General features: G+C 51.5%; 1 protein-coding gene and 1 long non-coding RNA gene across 2 annotated transcripts; one reads left to right on the forward strand and one right to left on the reverse strand.

Moving 5' to 3' along the window:
- Positions 1 to 1,547: 1,547 nt before the first annotated feature.
- LOC103543450 (uncharacterized) lies at positions 1,548 to 7,413 on the reverse strand. Its single transcript, XR_542904.2, has 3 exons — positions 7,299 to 7,413; positions 1,780 to 1,854; positions 1,548 to 1,677 (listed from the first exon to the last, which is right to left on the reverse strand). It is a non-coding gene; the product is annotated as an uncharacterized lncRNA (long non-coding RNA).
- Positions 7,414 to 23,699: 16,286 nt separating this feature from the next.
- Positions 23,700 to 25,735, forward strand: NEUROG1 (neurogenin 1). The gene has a single exon (XM_008510325.2). It carries the CDS (start codon positions 24,609 to 24,611, stop codon positions 25,341 to 25,343), a length of 735 nt encoding a protein of 244 aa, XP_008508547.2. The 5' UTR covers positions 23,700 to 24,608; the 3' UTR covers positions 25,344 to 25,735.
- The last annotated feature ends 660 nt before the right edge of the window (positions 25,736 to 26,395 follow it).

Genomic DNA, 26,395 nt, shown 5'->3' on the forward strand with positions numbered 1-26,395 from the left:
GGGAGTGTTTGGAATCCACATTCTATCACCCAGTGTATTAATTCTGTCTCTCAGCTTTGAGACATCTGCAAATCGCATACAATATAAGGAAATTAATGAGACGTGAGCATCTCCCTGTGTTAAGCTCAAGGCAAAGTGCCTTACACACGTTCTCATTCAACTTCACACCAACTCTATGAAATAGGCATTGACATCTATACTCTCATCCCTGTTTGATAAACAAGAAAACTGAGTCTGACAGAGATCAATCACTTACATTAAGGTCACCCAGGTACCAAATAGCCAAGCCAGGATTTCAACTCAGGCCTAGCTGAGCCACACTATGTCACCACACCCTCAACATTTCCACATTGAATGGCCTCTTTCTAAATGTCTGTCTCTCCAACAAGGCTATGGGATCTCTGACAATCATGAGTAGGTTTTGTCTCTGAATTCCCAGCCCCTGGCAAGTGCCTGGCACAGAGTAGGTGTTTTATGACTAGTGGAGGAGGGAAAGCAAGGAAAGAGATCACTGTTGGCTAGTGTGTGAGAGAACGCTTCTTGAGCTAAGCCCTGATGTTCAAGTTCTCCTTTTAGAGCATTTATTTTGCCCTGTGGAACATTAGGATATATTGTCATCCACACATGACCAGATGGTTCTGTGTCTCCAGGACCAAGCTGGCCCCAAGACTGTGATATTCATTCACCCGAGTCATTGGAAACTGATCCAGAAGAAAGGCCCTGCATTCTCCCACACCCCTGTCCACCCCTGAGCCCAGCGGTGGGCTCTCCCAGTGTACCCCCACCCCACAGCTGGCCTCCTCAGCAAGGGGGCTGTGTGTTGGGAGGGAGAGGGTTCAAGAAGCCTCTGGTTGAGATTTCTCAAATGTTCTTGAGAAAATACCCAAATTCCTAACTAACTCAAACACTCTTTCTCATAAAACAGATTCTTGAGCAAACTCACAGAACTTTTACATTGAGGAATAGGGCTAAGCAGAAGAGGCTTAATATAAAATGACCAAACACCACCACTGGTGTCAAACTACCCTCTGGGTGTCGAACCAGTTCTGTCCACACAGCAGCACTTTTCCATGCACACCCCTCTCATGGCATACTATGACTTGTTCCTTTTCCTACAGACTGCAGGACCTCAATTCTGAAAACCGTCAAGAAGGAGTTCCACTAAACATATCTCTGGGGGTTAAGAGACTGAAAGAAAGACCCAGGGAAGGCAGTCTAGGCCCAGCGCTCACATGAAGCAGAAAGATCAAAAGTGCCATCTTGTGGTGACTTCACAACTTGCATGCTGCTTACCTTACCCCTCCTCAGTAATAGCATCCCCAGCATCCCAGCATCCCAGCATCCCGCTCTTTCCTTCAGAAGCCCCTTCCCCAACCTGTAAAGCCTGAGGGGGCTGTAAATCATGATGTCCATCCCCGCCTGGACATGTCCATTCCCAGAAGCAGGGAATGGGCATATCTGACCCAGGATGGCCAATCAGAGCTCAGCATCCTCCCCTACAGCACATGGATTGGCTGAGACATGGACACATAATCCAAGAAAGTCCATCAGAGACTTCACAAGATTTATTAGGTGGAAGCTGGAGAAAGGAGCTTCTCTTCTCTTTGATCACAAGCCGTAAGGATGTGGACTCAGGGCACCAGAGGTCATCACTGGGATCCTTTGAAGAAAACCTGGCTGAGAACAAAGCCAAAACACAGAACAAATTAGAGCAGAGAACAGTTATGGGACTCAGACCACATGGGATGCCCCTAGATCTAGCTTTGCCTGAACTCGTACCAGCTCTCTCTTCCCAGCTGTAGGAGCCAACTCATTGTGGTTTTGCTCAAGCTAGTTAGAGTCCAATCTCTGTCACTGTAATCAAAAGAGACATAACACATGAATAAAAGTAAAAAAGAAAAGGTCCAGTTGCAGAGAATAAATAACACTTACATTAACTTTATAATAAGACTTTAGAAAATTAACTATGAATAACAGCTCTATTGAACTAAAACTGAAATAACTATATAATACATTTTAAAGCCATGGATTTCAACCTAATAGATTAAAATAAAAAGCTAGCATGGAAGAAGGATCTCCATCAAAAGGTCAAAAAGAACTGATTGCTGACTATAATAGAACCCTGAGTATTTTGTATTGTCAAATATCTCTTTGCAGCCTGTGTGGCAATATGGAAATGTCCTCAGGAACAGCTGCATAAACCCTTTAAGCCAATAATCCCATTTCTAGGAGTCTGTTCTAAGAGAAGAATCCCAATCAAGGAAATTAATACTTGCACGGAGATGTTCATTGCAGCACTATTTACTATAGGTAAAAATAAAGAAACAAAAATGAAAGCAAACTCAAAAGATCAGGATAAAAGTGAGTGTGGTATGGTATGTCAATTTCATTAAATAGACATAGCTAGGCAAACTATTCATATGCCGACTATAGAAATACTTATTCAAACATTTTGAACACCAACAATAATTTACCGAGTTCTTATTATGGGCTATGTATTTCACATGCTTCATGTCTTTTAATCCTGAAATAATTTAAATGTTAGATACCCTTTTACAACACTTTTATAGGTGCAATCTAAAGCTTGGAGGGATTTAGAAGTTTTTAGTGAAAGTGACAGATGAAGGATTTGAACCCTGTAGTCCAAGTCCAAAGGCTGTGCACATGCCCTCTGTGCCACACTTCAGGAACCAGGGGAGGCACGGAGAAAGTCCCCTACTACGTGAATAGGCAGCACACGGCCTTTGTGGGAGCTGTCTTGTATGTTTAGTTGTCCTTTTCACGTTCCAGGCAGAGGTGAAGGAAAGAGCCTTTATTCAGCATCTAACACGGGCCAGGCACCATGCCGGGTACTTTGTTTCCGTTGTCTCCACTAACCCCTGAAGTGGTCCCTAGGGGGAGATATCACAATCCTTTATTTCTACAGAAGCTGAGTTCAGAAAGATTGAGATGTTTGCTCTCTGTCAGGGGCACAGCCCCTTAGCCACATGTGTAACAAGAAGATGAACAAGAGAAACCATGGAGACCTGCTCAGTGAGAGCAGAGGATATGGAGCTGGGAATGGTCCGGGCGTTCTGAAAGTCGGGCAGGGTATCTGTGCCATAAAGCCAGGGATAGGGAGAACAACATGATATAAGTGGTCACCATGATTGCACTCTTACTCCATACCAACACTGTCCATGATTATCTCACCTCATCCTAAGAGCGGGCCTTCCATCCACGCATTATTATCCCATTTTACAGATTGGGACACCCAGCAAGTAAGTGGCACAACCAGGCTACAAAACTTAATAAAGAGCCATTCCACACCACAGCACATGGCCTCTCTGGAGCCCAGCACTCTCCACACCTGGACGGTTGAGTCTGTGGCACATTTCCAAACACTGGAGACGGAGAGGGGCTGGGGTGGTTCCCCACGTGGCTCCAGGGGGGCTGAGGTTCCAAATGGCAGCAGCATAGCTGGTGGGAGACAGCAGCCCAGCTCCACACTAATTGTCCCTCTTTGTGGTGTTCGGTTAAGGACTCAGAAGAAACCAATCTTTGTGTCTTTTCATGGTTAAAATTCTACATGGAACAGAAACCTCAAAGCAGTCACCAAGCCAGTCTTTGTTGGGTTTCTAGGCAGTAAGGATGCTGCATCTCAACACTGAGCGCTCAGAGAGAAGGGCTCGGTGATTCAAAGGGGAACTCAACAAGAGCCTTTTCTCCCAAGTCCTTGCAATTTTGGACTCACTTTTAATCCCCGGAAGAAAAATTGGATCCCTTTTCTCCTCCACATCGCAATGCTGTTGCAAGTTCAGAAACTGTCAGTGGAAGATTTTCTACCCCATTCTGGTAGAATCAGTTTAGTTTTCAGAACCTTGAAACCTTCATTTTTTAAAAAGCTCAATACACTCAGAAATACATATTTATATATTTTTTAACTCAAGTTCCTAAATACAAAGAAATAAGTGAATTATAGTTTCACAAACAAGCTTCAATTGCATTCCTCCAGAATAAAGCGCCAGGCAGGTTTCTGAAGAAGCCACTCGATGGAAGCTTTGGCTTAATGTGCTTGTCTTAAAAGAGCACATTTACCCTGAAAGAAAAACCAAAGGCAGATTTAGGTGCCTGGGCTCTCCCTCCCCCAGGTAGGAAAGGGGCTGTTCCCAGCTCGAGGAAGAATAAACAGCTTCTAAAGGCAAAGACTTCTTGTCTTCTCTGGGCCTCGCAGTCCTCTCTGGGCCACTCATCACCATCATCATCAAAACTGTCACTTCTAGAGCAGCTAAAATGTGCAGGGCCCTGCCGGACGCATGTGACGTCCTTTACTCCATCAACTCCTCAAACCTTCTGGGGAAGAGGCATGCTTATCCCCACTCTGCAGATGGGAAAGCGCAAAGACTCTAAAGACCCACACAGCTAGCAAGTGGCACAGCCAGGGTCAGGCCAAAGCTGTCCGACTCCAGTCTGAGTTCTTTCTGCCCCAACCTCCTGCACCGCTGCCCTCCTCCAGTGCTGCACTGACCAGAGGATCTACAAACCTGGAGATCAGACTGTGGTGCTGAGGTGGGAAACCGTCCTCCTGCTCTTTAAGAGGCTTTCCGTTGACCCACCCCAACAGGCTGTTCACAAACAAATGTCCTCTGACTCTCTCCCCAGACAAAGCTGGACTCCAGACTCTCTCTTCCTTATTACTCCAGTCAGCCAACCAGCTGCACACAAAAACCCTGCCTGAGGATCCCGGGATCCAAAGGTGGCAATGGTTCAGCCATTTTGGAGAGCAGTTTGACAGAATATTGTCATCAAAAATGCCCATTTCCGGCATCCTACAAAGTACCTGAGGAGTACTCCATATATGGATGGCACACTCAAATGGGGCAATTAAAGATGATTTAACAAAGGAAAGTCAGTAAAGTGCTGAGGCCAGTTCTACCAGCCCATGAGAGACGATTGCTACATTTTCAGAATTTTCATGAGCCAGTTATTAAATCGTTGGTAGCTTGAAATCAGCCATGGTGGGAGAATTTACACCACAGAAATCCGGAAATGCTACAAATCAGGGTTGGGTTGAGTTTTGTTTTTCCCAGAGAGCCAGTTATTAAACATTTACTAGCATACCCCTGGGAGAATTTATAAAAATGGGCAAAGTTAAGGGAAATCAAATGGGATAACGCAGTCCCCTGGGGTTAGCAACAGTGGGGAGCTGTTAGCCATGGAACCCTGAAGGAGGGCCAGTGAGGAAGGGTTGCCAAACCCGGACAGTGTCGCTGGAGGGGAGGGCCATGCCACAGAGGCTTTGAGAGAGGTGACCCTGGAGGGCAGGAGGCAGGAAAAGAAATACCCCAACTCACCCCCTTCCCACCTCACCATCTCCGGCTCATGCCCGCCACTGACCAAGCCCACCTGAAAGCAGAGGGTGAGGGAGCCCCCCCAGTGACGTCCATAATAATCAGTCTCCAGGGGGCACCGTGCAGACGAATGAAAGGTAGAGAATGGAGCTGGGGATACGCTGTATCCGGAACAATATGCCACCAATTGTTTTTAAAAAACCCACTTTCTATGCATAACTACATACATATATTTCTGGAAGAGCCACCAAGTGCCTGGTAACAAAGGTTACCTCCAAGGAAGGAGGTTGGACAACTGGGGTCAGCAGAGGGAGACTTTCTTTTCATCAAACTCCCTTTCATACTGTTTGACTTTTATTCCTGTGCATATATTACCTTTTTAAAAGGAAGCAATACTTTTTAAGCAGCAATGCTTTTCTCTCTTTACACATTTGAGGCGCCTACTAAGTGCAGAGCTCGCTATTTGGTGGGACAGTAACAGACCACCATAGTGCACAGTTGCAGGGAGCACCCTTTGCTAAGAAGAGATGCATCCTGGAATAACGCAATGCAGCAACCCATAGTGGAGAAAGCTGAAGTCCCGATGATACGAGGTAGGATTCACACCGGAGGAAAACGTTCTCTTGCGAGCTGGACTCTGCCCCAGATTGGCTCTGGGATCTGGGTAACCCACCCGAGCTTCAGTTTCCTGGCTGTTGGTAGAAGGAAACCACTGCTATCTCGGTGGGGCAGGCAGGGGCTGGTTTAGATGCCAAGGAGAGGGGATTTCCTTCGAGGCAGAGACTCCGTGACCCCTGTCAAGGGACTTGGGGTGCAGCGGGGGGAGCTGCCCTCTGAGCACTTTTCTTTCCAAGTCCTTTGCACCCACCTCCCAGCCTTCCCATCTGGAAAAGGCTTCCCAGAGTAAGCAGATGCCTGTGGGAGGTGGGTACCGAGCTCCACCTTGTGGCTGCTCAAATAGTTCCCTGGAGGTGGCAAAGGATTCCCGGAGTGAATGCAGGGCTTGGAGAGGCTCCAAATAAAGACGCCACCCACCAGTTCACCAGACACTTTCGCCGCCTCCTCTCTCACTCTCTTTCAACACCGTGTCTACAGAGGAAGAGTGGCCCCTGTGAATGTTTACCCAGGTCCCACTTGGGACCAGGGCTGCATGTCAACTCCTGATAGCCCCTGCTGGTCAGGAGGGGGCCCTCAGAGGCCTTTCAAACAGTGGCCACATCCATCCGCTGAGGCCCTCAACAGGACAAAATACCCAAACAGAATGTGACAGCATTTCTCTTCTACATTTAATAAATGAATGCTTTGAACCCCTGCCAAAATACTTAATGAAATTTTGTCATACGATCCATAAGATTTTGGCAGACTTAAAAATATTAATTCGTAGTGTGTAATATGGTATCATCTAGAAACAGGCAAATTCAAAGTGGTATGATACCTATCTTCTCTCCAGCCTGTCATTTTTAATTATGAACTCATTGGTGATAACGTTGAAATTTAAATGGCAGCCCCTCCCTGAATGGGAGATGGGACCAAGTGACTCTCCTGCCAGTGCTGGCAGCTGGCCCTCTGGCTCCCCTGTATGGAGCACTTCCTAAGTGAGAGGCATGCACAGAGCACTTGCACACATACACAGCTCCGATTCACTCCCACAAGATGTTTCGGAAAGCACATTCGGGAGCACATTCATTCCTCCGAGGGGAGGGCTGGGCAAGAGGACCCAGTTCCTACACCTGCCACCGAGGGACCAGGGATGCTTCTAGTAAAATTGGAAAGGGTCTCGTCCATCAGCCTCTTGGTAACCCAGATGGAGGGACTGAGGCCCAGCAAGGTGAAGGGTCTCAGCCTAGACCTGGCTCTGTCCCCACTTCCCTCTTGAATGTTCCATCATGGAGCCACGCTGTCTCTGGTTGAGGCTCAGAGAAACATCATCTTTACTGTGACAGAAAGGTGGAGGGAGGCCATGCTTACCTGAATCTACTGGACCCCATTCCCTGGGGAACATTGTGAGCTTCCCCATGTGTTTAGCACCACAGTCTTGGGGGCTGAGTTCTGGAAGTCTCCAACAGGTCACCTTGTCCAACCGTCTTATTTCACAAATGGGTAAACTGAGGTCACAAAGGGAATGCAGCCTAGTTATGAGACCTTGACAGGGGGAACAATCCCTGGGAGGCTCAGGCCTGGGAGACAGCCAGGGGCTGGAGGGCAGGGCGTGGGCAGGATGGTCAGGGCTTTGCCAGCTGCGTTGTGACCTGTCTCCCTGTAAAACCAGAAGCAACAATTGCCTCTTTGCGACCAGGGTGCAGAGAAAGTGGTTTCTCACAATAATCCTAATGGAAACTAAGAGAAAGAAACAGAAGGCATGTCTTTCTTTTTTGAAATGAAATAGAGCACTTGAAAAATAAAAGACGTTTATTCTGAACAGTAAAAAAGAAACTCAGTGTTGGAGGAGCATTTTCTTACCACCCATCTTTCAGTCTCCATTTAAGCGTGTCCTCCTCCCTGAAGCCTTCCTAGTTCTGCCAGGGAGACTGGAGTGCTGCCCTCCAGGGGGGGTGCTCACTGCCCCCCTGCTCTCCTCCACCATGGCGCTGGTCCCTTCCCCATCTCCTCACTAGATGGTGGGCCCCCCAAGGGCTGAACCTGGGGCCATGGCTTCTCTGGGACACTCCCAGGGCTCGGCTCAGCACGCAAACCCAGCAGGTACTCAGTAAATATTTGAGACCAACTAAACGAGGAGCTACCTGGACTCATCATTAGTTACAGGAAAGTACAAAAAGCTGATGAATGCAACTTTGTAAATCTCAATATGGAGGAATCACAAAATACAGATGAACAAAGTCTAATACAAGGTATCTTTGAGAAACATGATATCTACACATAAGGTTTACAGGGTTTCCAATTCAGTGATCTTCCCATAAAAGGTCTCTTCTAGCTCTCAGGTTCTAGAACTCTGGCTCACACATGGCCCACAAGGGTTTATTAGCTCCAGACTCAAGGAAGCAAAGGCCCAGGGGAGGAGAAGCAGTGCCAGCCTGCAATGGGGTCAGAATTCCATTTTATTTTATTTTAAAGATTTTATTTTTCCTTTCTCTCCCCAAAGCCCCCCTAGTACATAGTTGTGTATTTTTAGTTGTGGGTCCTTCTAGCTGTGGCATGTGGGACACTGCCTCACCATGGCCTGATGAGCGGTGCCATGTCCGTGCCCAGGACTTGAACCGGTGAAACCCTGGACCACCGAAGCAGAGCGTACAAACTTAACCACTCGGCCACGGGGCCAGCCCCGTCCATTTTATTTTGTTTGTTTATACTTTTCCTTTTTTAAAACCACTCACCTGAATATAGAATATATACACTTAATTTAAATTTTTTAAAAATAATAAAAAGATAGAAGATAAATGGTCTCACCCCCACTCCTGTGCCCCACCCACTCATTCAGGCAACCCCTTAACAGTTTCATGCGCACGCCCCAGAGTTTCCTCAAGCTTACACCAGCAAGGTGAATATCTATTTTATATCCCCTCTTCCTTGAACATGAACCATGGCATCCTACACTCACTGTTCTCACCTTAGTCTCTGCTGTTGTTTTGTTTTGCTCTCTTAATACGTCTTGGAGACCTTTCCGTATCAGTACATAAAGAGCTTGCTCGTTATTTTCTTGTAGCCACATAGCATTCTTCTATACGTTTGTGACAGACTGTATTGACCACTCCCCTATAGATGGACACATAGGTGGTTTCCACCTTTTATATTTCAAATATTGTAGTGAATAGCTGACATCATTTCACAGTTATGCAAAAATACTTGCTTGCTCAGGTTTTGTCTCTTTTCTGGAGCCCCTCCGAGCCCTTCAAACCAACCCAGATCCCTCACTTCTTCCACACCTCCCTTCAGTTTAGTTGCTGAGATCTTCTAGTGCCCGTGAGGAAGGACGGATGTGAGCAGCCCAACCTCCCAACTCAGCCCTCTCCATTCTGGAGGCAGAGCTGTGCCCCCCAGTTCTCCCGCGTGCCCTCCAGCCCTCAGCCCACTCCTCTGCCCACCCGCCCAGCGCAGGCCTGCACACCCAGGGAGGACTAGGGAACACTTCATGGGCAGTGGAGCCACACGTCCTCTTGAGTTCTTGTACTACCATCACCCTCTCTCACCAACAGGTGGCAGTGCTTCCCACCTTTCGACAACTAAGATGCTCCACAGGCAGCCCTGCTCCCCGAAGAACAATAAACTCCTGAGGATGGGTGTAGCCTTCGTGACTTTTCAGTCCTAGGATTGTCCACACATCTCTCTACAGGATCCTCCCAACAGCCTAAGGCCATGACTACGATTTTCTCTGGTTCCTGCCTCCTCTGTCCTTTTCCACGTAGCAGGTGTGTGCAGCTTGTATTGTTTCCCTGTCTACTAGGAGACAGAATCACCTAGTGGTTATGAACTTGGGCTCTTGAATCAGACTTAACCCCCAAAACCCAGTTCCACCACTGACTTGCTGTGCAACCTCTGACAATTGACATCACCTGTCTGAGCTTCCACTGAGCCCTCCACATGACAGGAGTGTAACAGTGCACACCTCATGGAGTTGGTGTGAGGATTAAATTAGGTGTAATGCTCGCACGGTGTGGGCACACGGCAAGTGCTCAGTAGATATTCGTTCTTATTCATGTTACAATGATATGCACTGTCTGTCCAAGATTGGTGCCTCACTCCTAAAGGCTTTCTCGACATACACTGATCTTCCATCAGCTCTTCACACACTACAAGCTTGTTCCTGCCCCAGAGTCTGCACTTGCTGGGGCCGCTGCCTGGAATGCTCTCCCTCTAGCTCTCCCCATGACTGGCTCCTTCTCATCTTTCAAGTCTCAGCTTCCAAGTCATCTCCTCAGAGGGTTTCCCTGCCACGTCACCAGAGTAGATTTCTCCTGGTCTTCCCCACAGTGGCACTCTGTTTGTTTAGCACTCATTACCTCCTGCTGTTGTCTTAGGCGTTTGTTCATTTTTGTGACTATGGTCTGTTTATTCATTAAAATGTAAATTCCAGAAGGGCAGTTCCACTGGGTTTCCAGCACTGCACACAGAGACCCCCGCACCTGAGAGCCACTTGATAAACGACTGGCCGAGTGAACGAGAGAAGGTAGGCAGAGTTGTACTCGAGTTCTGTCCCCTGGCCGTTTTACACGCTCGTGTTTTGATTCCCAGCCGAACACCAGCTCTTTGAGGCAGGAAGGAGGTTTTCTCCCACAACCAGCCCCCAACTGGACCCACTGCCAGTGCTCAGTGGGCAGAGCCAGGACTTAGATGGGGGGGGGGCAACTGAGAGGGCTGCTGAGGGCTAGGTAGGACGGCAGAGCCCCTCACATTCCCACCCTAAACATATACCAGGGGTGATTCCTGGGACTGATGGAGATGTGCCTCTGGCCCTTGCTACACCAAGTGGCTTTCCTTAGAACCAGTCCCAGGTCTCCTCCAGCTGAGGGTCGCCCACCTAGCTGTGCCTTGCCCTCAGCAACTGCTCATCCTCCACCCACTGGCTTATGTGCTGGTGGAGAGAGAGTGATGTGATGCAGAGTGACCGCTGGGGCCAGGGAGGGTGGCTTTGACCAGGACCATCAGGGTGGCCTCCTCTGAGAAGGAGCCGGCAGGGGGAGAGAGCTCCAGAAGGCACAGCAAGTGCACAGGGACTAGGTGGAGACCAGTGTTGCTGGAACAGCGAGGGCAACGGAGGGAGGAGCCAGCAACGAGGCTGAGACATCCCAGGTCAGCAGGGGCAGATGACGCAGAACCTTGTTGACTAGGGTTAAATGAAAAGAAGGGGCATTTTCATCTAAGGGCGATGGGAAACCTCTGAAGGGTTTTAGACAGGGAAGTTAAGTAATCTTTTACCCAGGAAAAGTTGACTTAGCATCATGGCGATGAATGAATGAATTAATTAATTAAATGGACAACTACCAAACCAATGACCCTAAGTAACCTGAGGTTTCTCGGTGCCAAGGTCATGCTGAATTCTTTAGGGACATGGGGACAAGAAGCCCAGGACAGCCCACAAAGTCTGGGGCCATGAACTCCATACCAAACAGAACTCAGAGAATAACCCCTTGGCCACTCAGAAAGGCTGCTGGCTTCAATTCTGCAGCACAGCTCGGCTCTCTGGCCCCTCAGTAGCTCTGCTCACTGCACAGATAGAGAGAGCAGAGAGGAGAGAAGATCGTTTAATGTCACACAGCCAGGTGACCCCCCAAGACTCTAAGTGAGGGCAGCACTCACCAGTGAGCCTGGAGATCTCCCGCTGGTCTGCAAGCCCCTGGGCATACCTTAAACACCTCCACCCCCCACCCCCGTCATCCCTTTTTGAGATGCAGAGCGTGAGGCCTGAGAGGAGAAGGATTTTCTCATGGTAGCAGAGGGAACCCAGACCTCTCGATTCTCACTAAGAAAACAAGAACAGAGACCAATTCAAACCCAACAACGTCCCCTGCATACCACGGTCACAGCCCTTCCCCACACGAGCAACCAACCAGCAGACAAGCACAGACCTTCTCCCACAGCTTCACCCACCTCCACACCTGCAACAGCTGCCCTCCCCCACAGAGCTGGGCTGAGGTTTCCATCCCATGTTCCCAGCCCCTAGATGGAACCGACCAGAGTGAGTGTTCACGTACAGGGTGAAAGGGACAGAAGGAGGCTGAGTGGTCAACATCGTGGGCACTAAAGCCATAGAGCCCTGGGTTCCAATCCTGGCTCTACTGCCTGCCAGCCCCATGATCCTGGACGTGTGTCTCAACCTCCTTGAGCCTCAATCTTCTCACACTTAAAAGGCAGATAAAAAATATACAACTCACAGGCTTGTGAGTTTAATAAAACCATGCATACTGAGGGTGTAGCTCAATGTCCCTCTCACAAACATTGCTCACAAATAGTGTTTATATCAATATGAATAATGATGATGATGACGGAGTCAATAGGTAAAGAGGGATGGGTTCTGAGCATCTTGACCCTGGGTGTTCCCAGAGCTCATGCAAAGGGGCATATTTGTTAAAACAAGAAAGAAGACTGGGATGTTTTAGAAAGATTCCCATTTTTCTAAACAAAGTTTTCTGCATCGCCCTTGAATTAGCCGAAAATCCAGTCCTGCTGGGTTCTCAGCACCCCCACCTCACTCCACCCCGGAGTCCAGGAGAGCCACCTCCCAGCTCCCACTCCAGGACACGACTCTCAGTGGTAACAGGTGTTGCGGTCAGCAGCCTGTGGCTTGGGCTCTGAGAGCTGGTGTTGTCCCCGCGGTAACTCCGCCTCCTCTCTCCCTCAGTGCCCAGAGAGGAGGTGTCCGAGGGAGCAGAAAGAGTATCACGTGGCCAAGGTTTTGGCAGAGATTGGCTACGACTTCCCTGTGGCCACGGGAGTGACTGGTGGTGAAGGCGTGACCAGGGTTTCAATCAGCCTTTGCGTGGCCCCCATAGCCAGCAGGGTAATTAGGGACCTCTCCTCCTCGGATTATGGCACCTCCATTTCCCACGCCACCCCGTTTGATCTCCTAAAGTTACACTGCCACAGAATGAGTGAACAGATACCCAGCCCCCCTCAAGCCCTCTGCCAGCCAGGGGCTGAGCACCCAGCAGAGCCAACTTGTGGGCCAACTCTCAGGTTACAGGAGGTGGAGTAATTCCAGAGAAGTGATGCAACCCAGCTCCCTGCTCCCTGCTCCCCTAAAGGTGAGGGAGGGCTGTGTATGTGCACATGTGTACATGCATGTGAACCACACATGGACAGACACACACATATGTGAACACCCAGAGCCCATGCACAAATCCATTCTCTCCAAGAATATCCTTTGAGCATGCACCATGCTGGGCCAGGCACTGTGCCAGGTGCAGAGGGCACAGAAGAAGGTGGGGCAGAAAAGAAAGGCCCCACCTGTGGGCAGATGTGAATGTGTCATCTTTGCTTCTCTGGTTCCCTTTCTAGGGCAGACTCTGTCCCAGAGACCCTTGTCATCGCTTTTATTAGGTTCATGTTGGGCCACTGACGTTTCTCTATTGCATCCAGCAAAAAAGGGCTCTTAGATCAATGCCTTCCAGAGCAGTCTGCTTTCCTTAGATTGATAATGAGTAATATGTTTCTGCGCACAAACTTTGGGGGGACCCACAGTGTCCCAGCTGGAGGTGCCATGAGGAGCTGCCTCCCTCCCTGTAAGGAGCAACCACTACCTTCTTCCTCACGAGCACACAGTGGAAGCTGCTTTTTACACTTTCCTACTTGTCTTTCTGACACTGATTTGTGCCTTCCCCACGGGCCCCAGGCCCAGGATGCCCGTCACCTGGTCCCTGCTTCTCTTTTACTATTTCTGTTTCAGAAACACTCACTGAAGTGTGTCCATCTTGGCCCCAATTAGCATCAGCTAGGGCACTCAGCACAGTGAAATCTAAGCATTGCTCTTAAGTGAACATTCTGTCCAGAATGGCCCCTTCTCTTGTCCTCATGCAGCAGGGGAAAAAGGAACGAGGGGAGCAATGATCACCCCACTCGGAATATCCAGATCCTCTACGTATTTATCCAGCACACACTGCTAATTTGTCATTAGATACTGCGGCACCCACTTATGAGGCCCCTGGGGTCAGGGAGCTCTGGGCTCATCCAGACTGTGTCCTCCCGCTGTCAGAACGCTGTCCTTCTGGGAAGGCAGTGTGGGCGGTGTCCTCCCTCCCGCCGCCCCCACCCCCACTTCAGATGCAAAGTGCACATATGGCTCATCTCCATCTTTGGGGGAGGTTCTGTCTAAAGTCCTCCCAAAGATTCAGATTGTATGACAAATCACGTTCTAGACTATCGTGGCGAGAAAGGGCCAGGGCATTTGCATCATTACCCCCAGACAACAGCTTCATTAGGCTGAAAGAGAGGTTTGCAGCCGCATGAGCTCTGCCACTGACCTGGGCCTCTCACTTCCCCATTGTCTGTGGGCTCCAAGGCTCTCACTCCAAACCATATGGTCCCTTTGGGCATCTCATACTGCCTTCCGGGAAAAGCAGGCGTGTTGGGAAGCGCCTCGGGCAAGCCAGAAGCCTGCCCGCAGGATCCCAGGTGTGATCCTGCCCCAAAGTGGGGTCCAACTGGGCCAGGAGAGAGAAACCACCGAGATCAGAGGAGGCGGAGCTCTAAAAAGCCCGAGGGGAGGAGGAGAGCTCCTCAGCCAGAGGGCTAAGGAGATGAGCACCTTGGTATCTGTCCCCATACTGTCTGACAGCATCTTGGTGTAGACAGCGCGGGGGGGGGGGGGGGGGGGGGGGGGGGGCGGGGTGCAGCACTGCTCAAGCTAGGTCTACTCTTTCTTCTCTGTGGCCCCTTCTCAGTCCCCCAAATATCTGGAGACCCCTCAAGGGCCCAATACTCCACGCATTTCTCCCACAGAGATGAGAAGCAGACCCACAATCTGTCAGGCTGGAGTCTGAGGGAGCCTTCCCCTTCTCCAGGCCCCAAGACCCCCAAAACCTGGAAACTAGACCGTCCCTTACAAGAGGATACCCTTGGCTCTGGCCTAAAGGAGTCTGGGTGAGCGGCTCCAATCCCTCTGTCTTCAAAATCCCACCTCTTTGAAACTCCACTTTGTTCTCAGCCTTTGCAAAATTCCAAATAGTTGGGATGAACCCCGGAGGCCGGCAGAGCCACATGGGCCTGGTGCCCTGGGGGAGGGGGAAGCCAAGCACCCCTGTCCAGGGGCGGCCCTGGCTGGCACCCTGCGGCCCGGAGCCTGTGTGCTCTCATTGTCATCAAGAAGTGGGCCGATGTGGGCCTCGCCTGATGCTTCTTCGCGCGTAGGGGAAGAAAACATGAACGCTCGTGCCCAGCACTTCCACGCTGCCAACGGGGTGGATTAGGGTCAGGATTAACATTTTAAACTCGACCAGACTTTCTGACTCAAAGATCTCGGCGCGCTAATCGCATTACTATCCCTGGGATTATTGCTTTACTCGCTACAGAGCAGATTCTAAAATCAAATTGCTTCAAGTCCCCTCCTGTTTTCTCTTTGCTCCTTTTTGGGGGTTCGGAGCTTGTGAAGGAGACTATTAATAGTTGAACCTCCCATAATATCGCTCTCCTTCCCTGAGCCAGGAGGCGGTAAGAAGACTGGCTACAGGGTCCCTTTATTCCCGCCCACGCCTGCTCCTAATTCCTGGTAATTTATCCCACATTAAAACTTCTTTAAGTAAGAATGGACAAGCATCAGCACCTGCTATGCAAATGCGGCCAAATCCAGCGGGGCCGCGGGGCGTGCGCCCGTCCGACCGCGCGCGGCCATTCAGGCTCCGCGGCGCCGGCGGCCCCTCCTATGGAAACGGCCGAGGGTTGACAGATTGCGACGTGCTCCGCGGCCGGGCGGGGCCGGCGGGAGGGGACAGAGCGACAGCACGCCCTCCAGCCTCGGAGAACGCCCCAGAGGGGAATAGCTGGACCCCTCCTAGGGGTTTTCTTGACCTGCATTTTTTTCTTCCACCCGTCTTTTATTGTGTTTCTTCACGAAACGCCCTATTTTAATGCCAACACCTGTATCCCCCGATTTTCCCCCGATTTCATCGGAATTCTCTATGAGAGCGTCTGAAGTTTCCTGTTTGTGACAACGCCCGCCCGCCCCCCGCCTTTTCTGCAGGCGTATGGTCACCGGGGATGACCCCACCTTGCCCGGCTCCCTAGGCGTCGTCGTGCGCCCGGAGCCAGCCCAGGACGCAGGCCGGGTTCCGGCGTGGCGCGGTCCTGCCGGATAACAAGGATTAGTTTGGTGGGGACCTTTGAAGCCAGTGCCCTCCTCACGTGGCTGGAGGCGACGGCGCGGTCGCCTCTCGTGCGGCCCTAATCCGCTCGCGGGCCTGGCGAGGAACTGCCGCCCGCCGCCCCGCGCGCTCCCTGCTCCGCGCCGGGGGAAGGGCCGGGGCGCGAGGGTGCTCTGCGCAGGGCTCGCCAAGACCCCCTTCTTCCAGCCAAGGAGGCTTTATTTGTGGCTCCATAAAAGACAGGGAGCCACGCCGGCTCTCCGGGGGCCGGAGCAAACCCGCGGCGGCGGCGGCTGCGAGGGTCGGGGCGCGGGCGGCCAAAGAGATGCAAAGCGATAAATACATTGTTCAGCGCCGCCCGCTCGCTCGGACCCTGGGGGGCAGAGAAAACGAGGCACTTTTCTTCCCCCTTTAACTCGAGGGGAGTACCAATAATTCATGTATGTTATAATTCTTCATTGCCCCTAGGTAGTCTGGGAAAACTGGAAGAAAAGAAAATGCCAGAAAGTTATGGTAAAACTTAAGATGCGGCCGAAGTCGCTTTCTTTGCCCCTGCTGCGAGTGTTTGAATAAGAAGAAAGCTCCTGGGCTGTAACAAGCAAAAAGAATGAAGAAGACAAAAGATTTCCAGAAAAAGGTTTAGCTAGAAGACAAGGCAAGTGAAACTGAAAGGAGAAAAAAAGCATTTACAATGGAACAAAAAGTGTACTAATCGCTTTGATATATTATACAAGCCCAAAGACCCCAAACATTGTGTAATTATTTATAAATGACTTCTCCACTCCTGTGTATAATGCAGAGGAAAGAATAAAACTGCAGGCTACTCTCTAAACTATTTCTAAATAGACCTGGTTCAAAAGAAGGCAGAAGTGTTTGAAATAAAATAATTAATGGTGCATTTTATGGTTGTCTCATTAAAACATTTTAATTACTACAAACAAAATGCATTTGTGTTCCAACCCCACGTGAATTTATGTCGCTGAGTGTTAAGGTAGAGAAAAGCGAAAGGAAGACCCTTCAGCTATTTCTCCACTCTCTGTGTTTATTTCTGAATTCTCCCCACAAACCAATAGTGAAGTTCCATTAGGATAAATTTCACGGGGGCTTCTTTTGTACACAAAGAAGAAAACACCCCTGTGCGGTTTTCCCACACCTGATCCACAAGCATCTTGACACGGAAAGGTTTTTCATCTCCACTGAAGACCTTCTTAAGAACTGAAAAACATGAAGCAGACAAAAACGGAACTGCTCAGCAAAATTCACTTTGGCTTTCGCACTATCCTGTGGCAGGTGCAGCCTGGATTTGGGGAGCTAAATCTAGTGACAGCAACAGCAGGGGCTATGTTTTGTTTTGTTTTTTTAAATCTGAGCCCAGATTTAACTTCAAGAAATTGAGGAAGCAACACTCAGAGGCTTTGAAGGAGGTTGTGGATTGATCTAGCCTCAAGCAGCTGATGTGAAAATGATTCCAGGCCTCACTGCTGGGGAGGGGGTGGGGCGAGCACCTTCTGCCTGCTCCCTCTTCGTTTCAGGGCCTGCACCCTCGAAGGCCCTCCCTGCACAAGCTTGCACACCCCCTTCGCCTCCCCCACTCTACTTTGGGTACAAAAAGGACATTGTTTCCCCCAAGACTGGCCCAAACCGCAAATGCACTTCAAACCTTGGGCTAGCTCAAGCACACATTGGCCCCCTCCCCACCCCCAGGCTTGAGAACTCCAATCAAATCTGAAAAATTCTTGGGGAAATAATTTATTTGGGTTGCGGAATTGCCCAGTGTGTTTTTGGAAAACATTCCTTACACAGCACTAGAACAAAGCAGATTTTCACCAGGACTTGCCCTGGAGGCCAAGATTCATCCCACACGTAGGCAGATTGTACACAACCAAACACATCGGTACACAATGCCGCAGAATATTCAAGCAGACATCTCTGAGGTGGGAAATGCATACAGCCGGCACTGTATTTAGCAGGGCAGGGGCCCAGGGGGCCTCCACGGATTTCTGGAAACCATGGATAATTTGCCATTTTCCTTGCTCTGTCACTGAAAGACCCCTCTGTTTCCCCCCTCCTGCCTCGTCTCCCTCCTCCCTTCCCCCCCCTTCCACAACTGTCATGGGTCATCAGTAAAGAAAATAGGGAATTGTTTCTCCTTTCCATTCCCCCAACCCCACCCTGCTTCTCTTAGATGGAAACGCATATCTGCGGGTGTATTTAATGGACTGAAAGGAACACTGCCCGCCTGTGGGTCCGACATCATCCTTCATCCCTTCCTCCTCAGTAACTGCACCTTTTTCTTCCTTTTTTTCCTAAAAAGATTACGACATCTTCTTTCCAAAATGCCACCCACAAAATCAATGCCATCCCTCCCCCCAGGTAGCTCCAAAAAGAAAATGATGATGGAAGTTGAGCAGTCTTGTTGAGAAATGGTGGCCCTCCCCACAGCTTTACCTTGTGCAAAAATTCCCATCCAGGCTGCCCCTGTGATGGCGGCAGTGCCCAATAGCCTTATGAACTCAGTGCAGGACACTGCCCTGCGCGCAAAACCTGGCGGGATGAGGGGCTGAGCAGAGTGCCAGCACCATTCACCTCTCCTATCATAAGCTGCATCTGAGAGCTCGTGTGTACTGCAAAAAAAGAACTCTGCCTATAACCACACAAAATTCAGATCTATATGTAGTTGCCCCAGCACTCCTGAAATTAATATTCCGGCTAACCAACTGGAGTGGATGGGGAATGACAAATGTCAGCTAAAATAATTTGGGGGGGAAAGTATGAAGTCTGGTGGTGTCTTCCCCCGCCACACACACACATTCAGATTATCATCCCAGCACTTGTAATTACAGGACACTAACCCCTCAGCCTGACTCCTGTTACAACATCTCTAAAAGATAGTTTGCTCAACCTCAGGCTTCCCTGTTTCTGATAACTGAAAGGGAGGATGGCAAGGAGGCTGTTTGGCTCAGCCTCATGGTCACAAACGGGCTTTGAAGGCTGTGGGTACCAACTCCAAATGAAGTCATACACGTGGTCACTGAGACACTGACAGGGCTGGAGGAAGAAGCTGTGCAACCACAAATTTAAATCTGGCTCCATTCCTGGATCTCCATCCCTACAGGCATTTTAAAATCCTGAAACTTTTTTGTGAACAGCACAGACTCCTTTGTATTTTTATGTGTAAATCACATCAACTTATTACATGTAAACATTTATACTTTGCTACTGTTTTCTCCTGTTTTGGCCTTTCTTTACTAAAAAAAAAAAATACACCAAGAATCTCACAAGACCCTGAAAGCATTTGATGCCCTTCTCAACCCTGAGAGCTTCTCCCTCTCATCTCTCCAGAAAACTGGTTCCTTCATCAGTGTGTTGATGTCAGAAAGGTCCTCTCAACAAAGAACTGAAATCACTTCCCTCCTGGTTGCACAGTGGTCTTGAGTCAGACCTCCAGAGCTGCCCAGAACAAGTGTGCACCTTCTGGCCCCTACATGCCTTTCAAGGATCCTCTCCTCGCCTCACTCTGCCCATTGCCAGACAGGCAGGCAAAGCCACAGGAGGAGCCCCAGTCTTGGGATCACTTGGAACACCTCTGAGCTGTCACAGAAACATCCCTGATCTGCCTCAAGAGCTTAAGCAAGCACAGGATAGGAGGGCGGATGCTAAAGCAAGATCTTTTTTCCAGAATGAGGGGCAAACAGAGGCTCTAGGTATCAGTCAATAGTAACTTCAGGGGCCAGCCCCATGGCGCAGTGTTTAAGTTCGCACGTTCCACTTCCCGGCGGCCCGGGGTTCACCGGTTCAGATCCCAGGTGCAGACATGGCACCGCTTGGCAAAAGCCATGCTGTGGTAGGCATCCCACATATAAAGTAGAGGAAGATGGGCATGGATGTTAGCTCAGGGCTAGTCTTCCCCAGCAAAAAGGGGAGGATTGGCAGTAGTTAGCTCAGGGCTAATCTTCCTCAAAAAAAAAAAAAAAAAAAATAGTGACTTCAGCATGTGGTCCAGATTTTCAGAGATGCTGACTCTGGGCATCTAGGGTGGGGATCTCCAACATCACTACTACCCCCTCAGGTGATCACAGTGTGAGAAACTGACTTAATCCAATCCCTTTGAACATCTGCCGCATCCACCCACCTCCACCCCCCAGCAGATTGGCAGCTGGATGGCTCACACAACAGACAGCCAGAACACCTGGTGCAGCTCTCACCACCTTGGTGCCTGCTGTGGTTGGATTTATTACATACCCACATGGCATCCTATTGTGCTCCGAGAATGAGGGCTTCCACAGATGTGCTCTGTACTAGGCTTCAAGGAACTGGGGAAGGGGGTGGAAATTTCATCTCCCCCAGCAAGGATACATACCCTCCTAGAAGAGGCCCAGCCTTTTTCTCTCAAGGAGAAAGCTCTTTGCCTCAAAAGGAACAGGTCTGAGCCTAAGCTACCATCTCATCCCCATCCTCCCAGGGTTCAGCTCCAGCCACAGCGGGTCACTTGTAGGAGGGGTCCCCAAGCCTCAGATGCACTTATGAAAAGCACATGGGACAGACACTAATGTCCAGGGAGAAGCTGCCACAAGCACTGTCCAAGAGCCAGGAGCAGGCAGGGCAAGGCTAAGATGCCCACCTGGTCAGGTCACTAAGGCTCCGGCAAAGGAGGGGGACAAAGGCAGGAGAGGGCACAGAGCCACTGCTAGCTCATAGGGTACCTTGGTACACATTTGAAAAGCACACTTCTCTGGATACATGCAGTCCTACCTCAGGAGGCATGTCTGGATGGGGAGTGAAGAGGCTAGATTTTAGCTCCCACGTAACCTGGATGCTCTTGTGCAGTAAACCACTGGAATAACTGCGACAGCCCTGCTCAGAGAGAGCAGCAGGAGGAGGAGACAGAAAGGAATAAGAAAGGCCACCATGGCCATTCAAGGCCCATCACAACTGCCCCCAACCTCTTCCCACTGGGCCCCACATTGCCACCACAGTCATCTCCTCCCCGCCCTCCTGTCTAGATTGTCTAGTCACATCCCATCCATCCTTCAAGGCCTTCTCAGGTCCCCCTCTGCCAGGAAGCCTTCCCTTTGGGGGCTGCACAATGCTCTTCAGATCTGCTCCCCTTAACAGGCCCTCAGTACTTCTCTTAGCCGGTAGCCAGTCACCCTTCTGTGGCCACGTGTCCCCTGCCCCAGGACTATAGGTCTGCCTGACACTCCACAGAGCACCTGGCACAGAGCAGCAGGCAGCAGGTGCTCACTGTGTATTTATTGATTAATGGTAATGGAAAAACATGGAATGAAGGCTGAAAGGATTCCTGAGTCTGGCCCAAATTCAACCACCAGTGATCCCTGGGGGAACCTGGAGAAAAGACCTCCCCATCTCCCGCCTCAGTTTCCCATGTATGAGGAGCAGTGGATGGATGAGAATCTCCAAGGGTTCTGCCGGCATTGAACCCTAGGCTTACGGGACCCATCAGCCAGGTTTTCACCTCTGTTCCCCAGTGTCTAGCAAAATGCTTGGCCCAGAATAGGCAAGCAATATGGTATATAGGTTGCCTCAGTCTCTGTGCTTTGGCAACCTAAGTCTTTAACTTAGTATATATTTAGCAAACCACAGATGTCAAACCTGGCCAATTCAAGCAAAAAAGTCCTACTGGGAAAAGGCCTGCTATGGGTTTCTCCTGCAACCAATGGGAAGGCTGGAGAACCAGGTGTGGAAAACAAGCTGGCAGGAGTGGGAGTGGGGGGTGGAGAGTACAGAACCACAGCTGAAGGCAGGTCCAGTGAAGAGCTAGGTTATGACACCCACTGGCTCCTGGTCACCTCTTCTACCACTGGCCCTTCCAGGTTGCTGCTATGACACAGTGTACTCTGAACTGTCACTGCCTTAAAGCCTAAGTTCCAAGTGGGGCATTGGATGGACCGCACTGAAGTCACATGGCCACACCCTCATTGCTAGGAAGGGGCTCACGCATTCAAATTCCTCAACAGAAAGGCTCTTGAGGTGCAAGGCAGCCAAGAAATGACAAATGGCCACTCTGATGACTCTGTTCCCCTGACCAAAAAGATTCTCTCCTCTAGGAATTTGGAAAAGGAGCTGTAGTACGTTGAAGAGTGGCTTCCCAAAAGATATGTCCACCCACAACCTCAGAATGTGAACTTATCTGGAATAAGGGTCTTGGCAGTTGCAATTAAGGTAAGGATTCTGAGATGAAATCATCCTGGATTAGGGTGGGTCCTAAATCCAATGACAAGTGTCCTTATGAGAGACAAAAAAGAAGACACAGGAAACAGAGGCAGAGACTGAAGTGGTGCAGGAACAAGCCAAGGCTTGTCAGGAGCCACCAGATGCCAGAAGAAGCACGGAACAGACTCTCCCTCAGTGCCTCCAAAAAGAGCCGACCCTGCTGACGCCTTGCTTTCCAACTTCTGGCCGCCTGCACTGTGAGAGAGTATATTTCTGCTGTTTTAAGGCTCCTAGTTTGTGGTAATTTATTACAGCAGTCTCAGGAAAATAATCCAAGGGCCCAGAGATGTCATCAAGTGGAGGCTGGTGGGCGGGTACTGGGGCCCTGGGGAAGCTGAAGCAGGAGAAACAGAGGCAAGGAGCTGCGTGAGGCCCCCCAGGCTCACACCAAAGCCGGCAGCCCTTGGGCTCCTTGAGACGCCAGGATCACCCAACAATTTCCCTTTCTTGCTTAAGCTGATTAAGTCACTCTTTGTGACTTCTAACAAACCGAGGGCCCTTATATATGGCCGGGTCAGCCTTCCCCCCAGGTAGGGAGTACATGTGGGGTGCAGGGGGTGGCAGGGGGTTGGGGGGTGGAGTCCACTGAGCCAGAAAACAAGCACTGGTCAGCCAGCCAAGGTGGCTGTGTCCCCAGCCAGCACCTCTCCAGAAAGCGGAGAGAGTCGCAGGCAGAGTCGGCTGGAGGACAGCGGGCCAGGCACCAGGCCTGAGGCCACCACCCAGATATCACGAGGAGGAGGCTGAAACTTTGCTGAAAGGTGTTAATTTTTATTTTTATCCCCCACCCCCATGATCTGGTGTTTCTTGGTGACTGTTTTCCCCTAAATACTAAGTTGAGGGTATCGGCGCCTCTGTTGCCCCAGAGCATTGGTGACCAGAGAAAAGCCATCCTGATGTGCAGCGAAAACCTGCTGGAATGGGCGCGCTGACATCACTGAGGGGGAGAAGGGGAGGGCGCCGAGGGGCTCCACTGAGCACTTGCTACCATCTCTCCCGGGCTAGGAAAGCCCGGTGCCCTCGCCGGCTCTCACCTGAGGGAGCCTCAGAGGCCGAAAGCCCCCTCCAAGAGATGCAGGGTAAACGGGGCGGGGGGAGCGGGGGGGCTCCTGAGGGGAGGGGATTCTCAGGCTTGTGACCTTAAGAGTCTTCGCACAGGGTTGGGGGGGTGGGGGCATTAGAAGGGTTCCGCGGAGACTCCATCCAACTTGGGAAATCATCCATTCGTTTACTTTCCGCACTGCCCCCCCCAGCCCCGCCCCCAGGTGAAGGTCCGCAGGGCCATTCTCCTATTTCTTCACCAACCTGGGCGGAGCAGGGACGCTTATCTCTGCCCTCTGCTCTATGACCCTCACCTGGCCACTCTCGGGTCTATTTGGATAGGGTTTTCGCCTGGTTCCGAGGGCGCTGCATCTCGCAGCCATTCACGCGGCGCTCGGTTACAAAAGCGCGGTGTCCAGCGTCCCACGAACGTGACCTCATATCATCCTCAACAGGGGAGACTTGTGCCCCATTTACAGATGGAGAAACTGAAGTCAAATCACCTGCCCAAAGTCAGGCGGCCGGTCGGCAGCCGGAGAAAGAGAACCCAGGCTCCCAGCCGGCTCCACGTCTCCGCAACTCGCGGAACCGCTCACACTTTCCTGCCGGCGCCCCGCCTCCCCATCCCACCCCAGGGAGGGGCGCCCGGCCCGCCCCCGGAGGAGTGTGCCTCTGCCGCTAATCGCCGGCCACCCCCGCCTGGGTTTCACTGCCTGGAGACGCCTGGCCCGCGCGGCCCAGAGACAGCTCCCGGGGCCGCGCGACGCCGCCGATTGGCCCGCGGTAATTACGGGCACGCTCCGGGAGGGGGGAGGGGCGAGGGCGGCCCCCCGAGAGCATAAATTATGCAAATACCCGGACGCCGCACGGGGCTGACCTGCCGCCTCGCTCCATTCACGGGGGCTGCCGCGGGGGCGGAGGTGGCAAGGGAGGGGGGCGCCCATTGTTGCGCCGGGTACTTAAGAGGTCTTGAGGCCGGTCGTGTGCCACACTCGGTACTCACACGAGCTGATCTGATCGCCGGCAAGATCACTCGGGAGACCGACCGGGAGCGTGGCCCCTGCAGGCGAGGCGAGGAGGCGAGGCCAAGTTCCCAGTGCGCCCCTGCGCCCTTCCAAGCCTTCGCGCCCGAAGCGGGCACAGAGTAGCCCGGGGCCTTTCGGATCGTAAGTGCGCCCCGGCGGCCCTGCCCTCAGCCCAGGCTCCTGTCCTCTAAGCGCCTCTTATCTGTCCGTCGGTCCTGCACAAAGCAACGATGCCAGCCCCTCTGGAGACATGCCTCTCGGACCTTGACTGCACCGCCAGCAGCAGCAGCAGCGACCTGTCCGGCTTCCCCACCGACGAGGAAGACTGTGCCAGGCTCCAACCTCAAGCTTCCGCTTCGGGGCCGCCCGTGCCGGCCTGCAGGGGCGCTCCCGGGATTCCCGGGGCTTCCGATACTCCCCGGGCGCAGGACGACGATCAGGAGCGGCGGCGGCGCAGGGGTCGCGCACGGGTACGTTCCGAGGCGCTGCTGCACTCGCTGCGCAGGAGCCGGCGCGTCAAGGCCAACGACCGCGAGCGCAACCGCATGCACAACTTGAACGCGGCGCTGGACGCGCTGCGCAGCGTGCTGCCTTCCTTCCCCGACGACACCAAGCTCACCAAGATCGAGACGCTGCGCTTCGCCTACAACTACATCTGGGCTCTGGCCGAGACTCTGCGCCTGGCGGACCAGGGGCTGCCCGGGGCCGGTGCCCGGGAGCGCCTCCTGCCGCCTCAGTGCGCCCCCTGCCTGCCCGGGCCCCCAAGCCCCGCCAGCGACGCCGAGTCCTGGGGCTCCGGTGCCACCGCCTCCCCTTGCGCCGCCGCCGCCTCGCCGCTCTCTGACCCCAGTAGCCCCGCCGCCTCCGAAGACTTCGCCTATGGTCCCGGCGACTCTCTTTTCTCCTTCCCTGGCCTGCCCAAGGATTTGCTCCACACGACGCCCTGTTTCATGCCTTACCACTAGGCCCTACTTATACACCGTTACCTTCCCCCTCCCCCAGGAAACAGGCAGTAGGCGAGACCCCAGCTGCGGCCTCCGGACCCCAGGCCAGGCGGAGGAGAGGAAGCGGGAGCTTTAAAGGGGAGGGGGATACCTGAGCCGCCTGTTAGGTCGCTGCATCCTCGTTGTGGCTGCCCCTTGGTCTATTCCTCTAGCCCTGAGCCCCAGGCCCCTCCTGCCCGCCCCTAGACGGCCTTTCCTTTTGCACTTTCTGAACTCCACAAAACCTCCTTTGTGGCTGGCTCAGAGCTGACCCCAGCCACCATTTCAGTGTGATTTAGAAAAGGGACAGATCGGCCCCTGAAGACGAGGTGAAAAGTCAATTTTACAATTTGTAGAACTCTAATGAAGAAAAACGAGCATGAAAATTCGGTTTGAGCCGGCTGACAATACAATGAAAAGGCTTAAAAAGGAGAGACAAGGAGTGGGCTTCATGCATTATGGATCCCGACCCCCACCACCGCAGGCCAGCTCGAGGAAGAACCCGAGACTCTGGCATAGCTATTCAGACACCGGGCTGCAGAGTACATTAATTTATTCAAGATGCCTCATTCATATGAAAATGTATTTTTGTACATAAAGAGTTTATTATGAGCTATCAAAGTTTACATTTTTGTACTGCAGATGTCTCGTGTAAATAAAAACTAAGAAAAAAAAAGTCACTAAGTTTCTTGCCTAACGTTGGTGTGTCTCTGGGGATTTTCTTCCCTTCCGCGGGCTGCGCAACCACTAAAGTGAAACACTATCTCCACCCACCTTCAAACCCTCCAGTCCCATTTCAAAAACAATTAAAAAATAAAATGCACCTGATTTCCACCAAGAAAGGGATAAAGACAGACAAGGGCATTTGGGATCCATCATTTCCTTTAACCTTGTAAACACAAGGGAGATCTTTCAGGCTCCCCATAAGCCAATTAAGACTTTTTAGTGGGGAATTAGCCCCGGATATGCAGCTACCTGTAGAGGTAGGGGCAGTGGGAGAGTCTTTCTTTTGAGGAACGCCACATCAGCTGGCT

This window comes from Equus przewalskii, chromosome 13 (assembly GCF_037783145.1).
Source record: "Equus przewalskii isolate Varuska chromosome 13, EquPr2, whole genome shotgun sequence".
Taxonomy (NCBI): domain Eukaryota; kingdom Metazoa; phylum Chordata; class Mammalia; order Perissodactyla; family Equidae; genus Equus; species Equus przewalskii.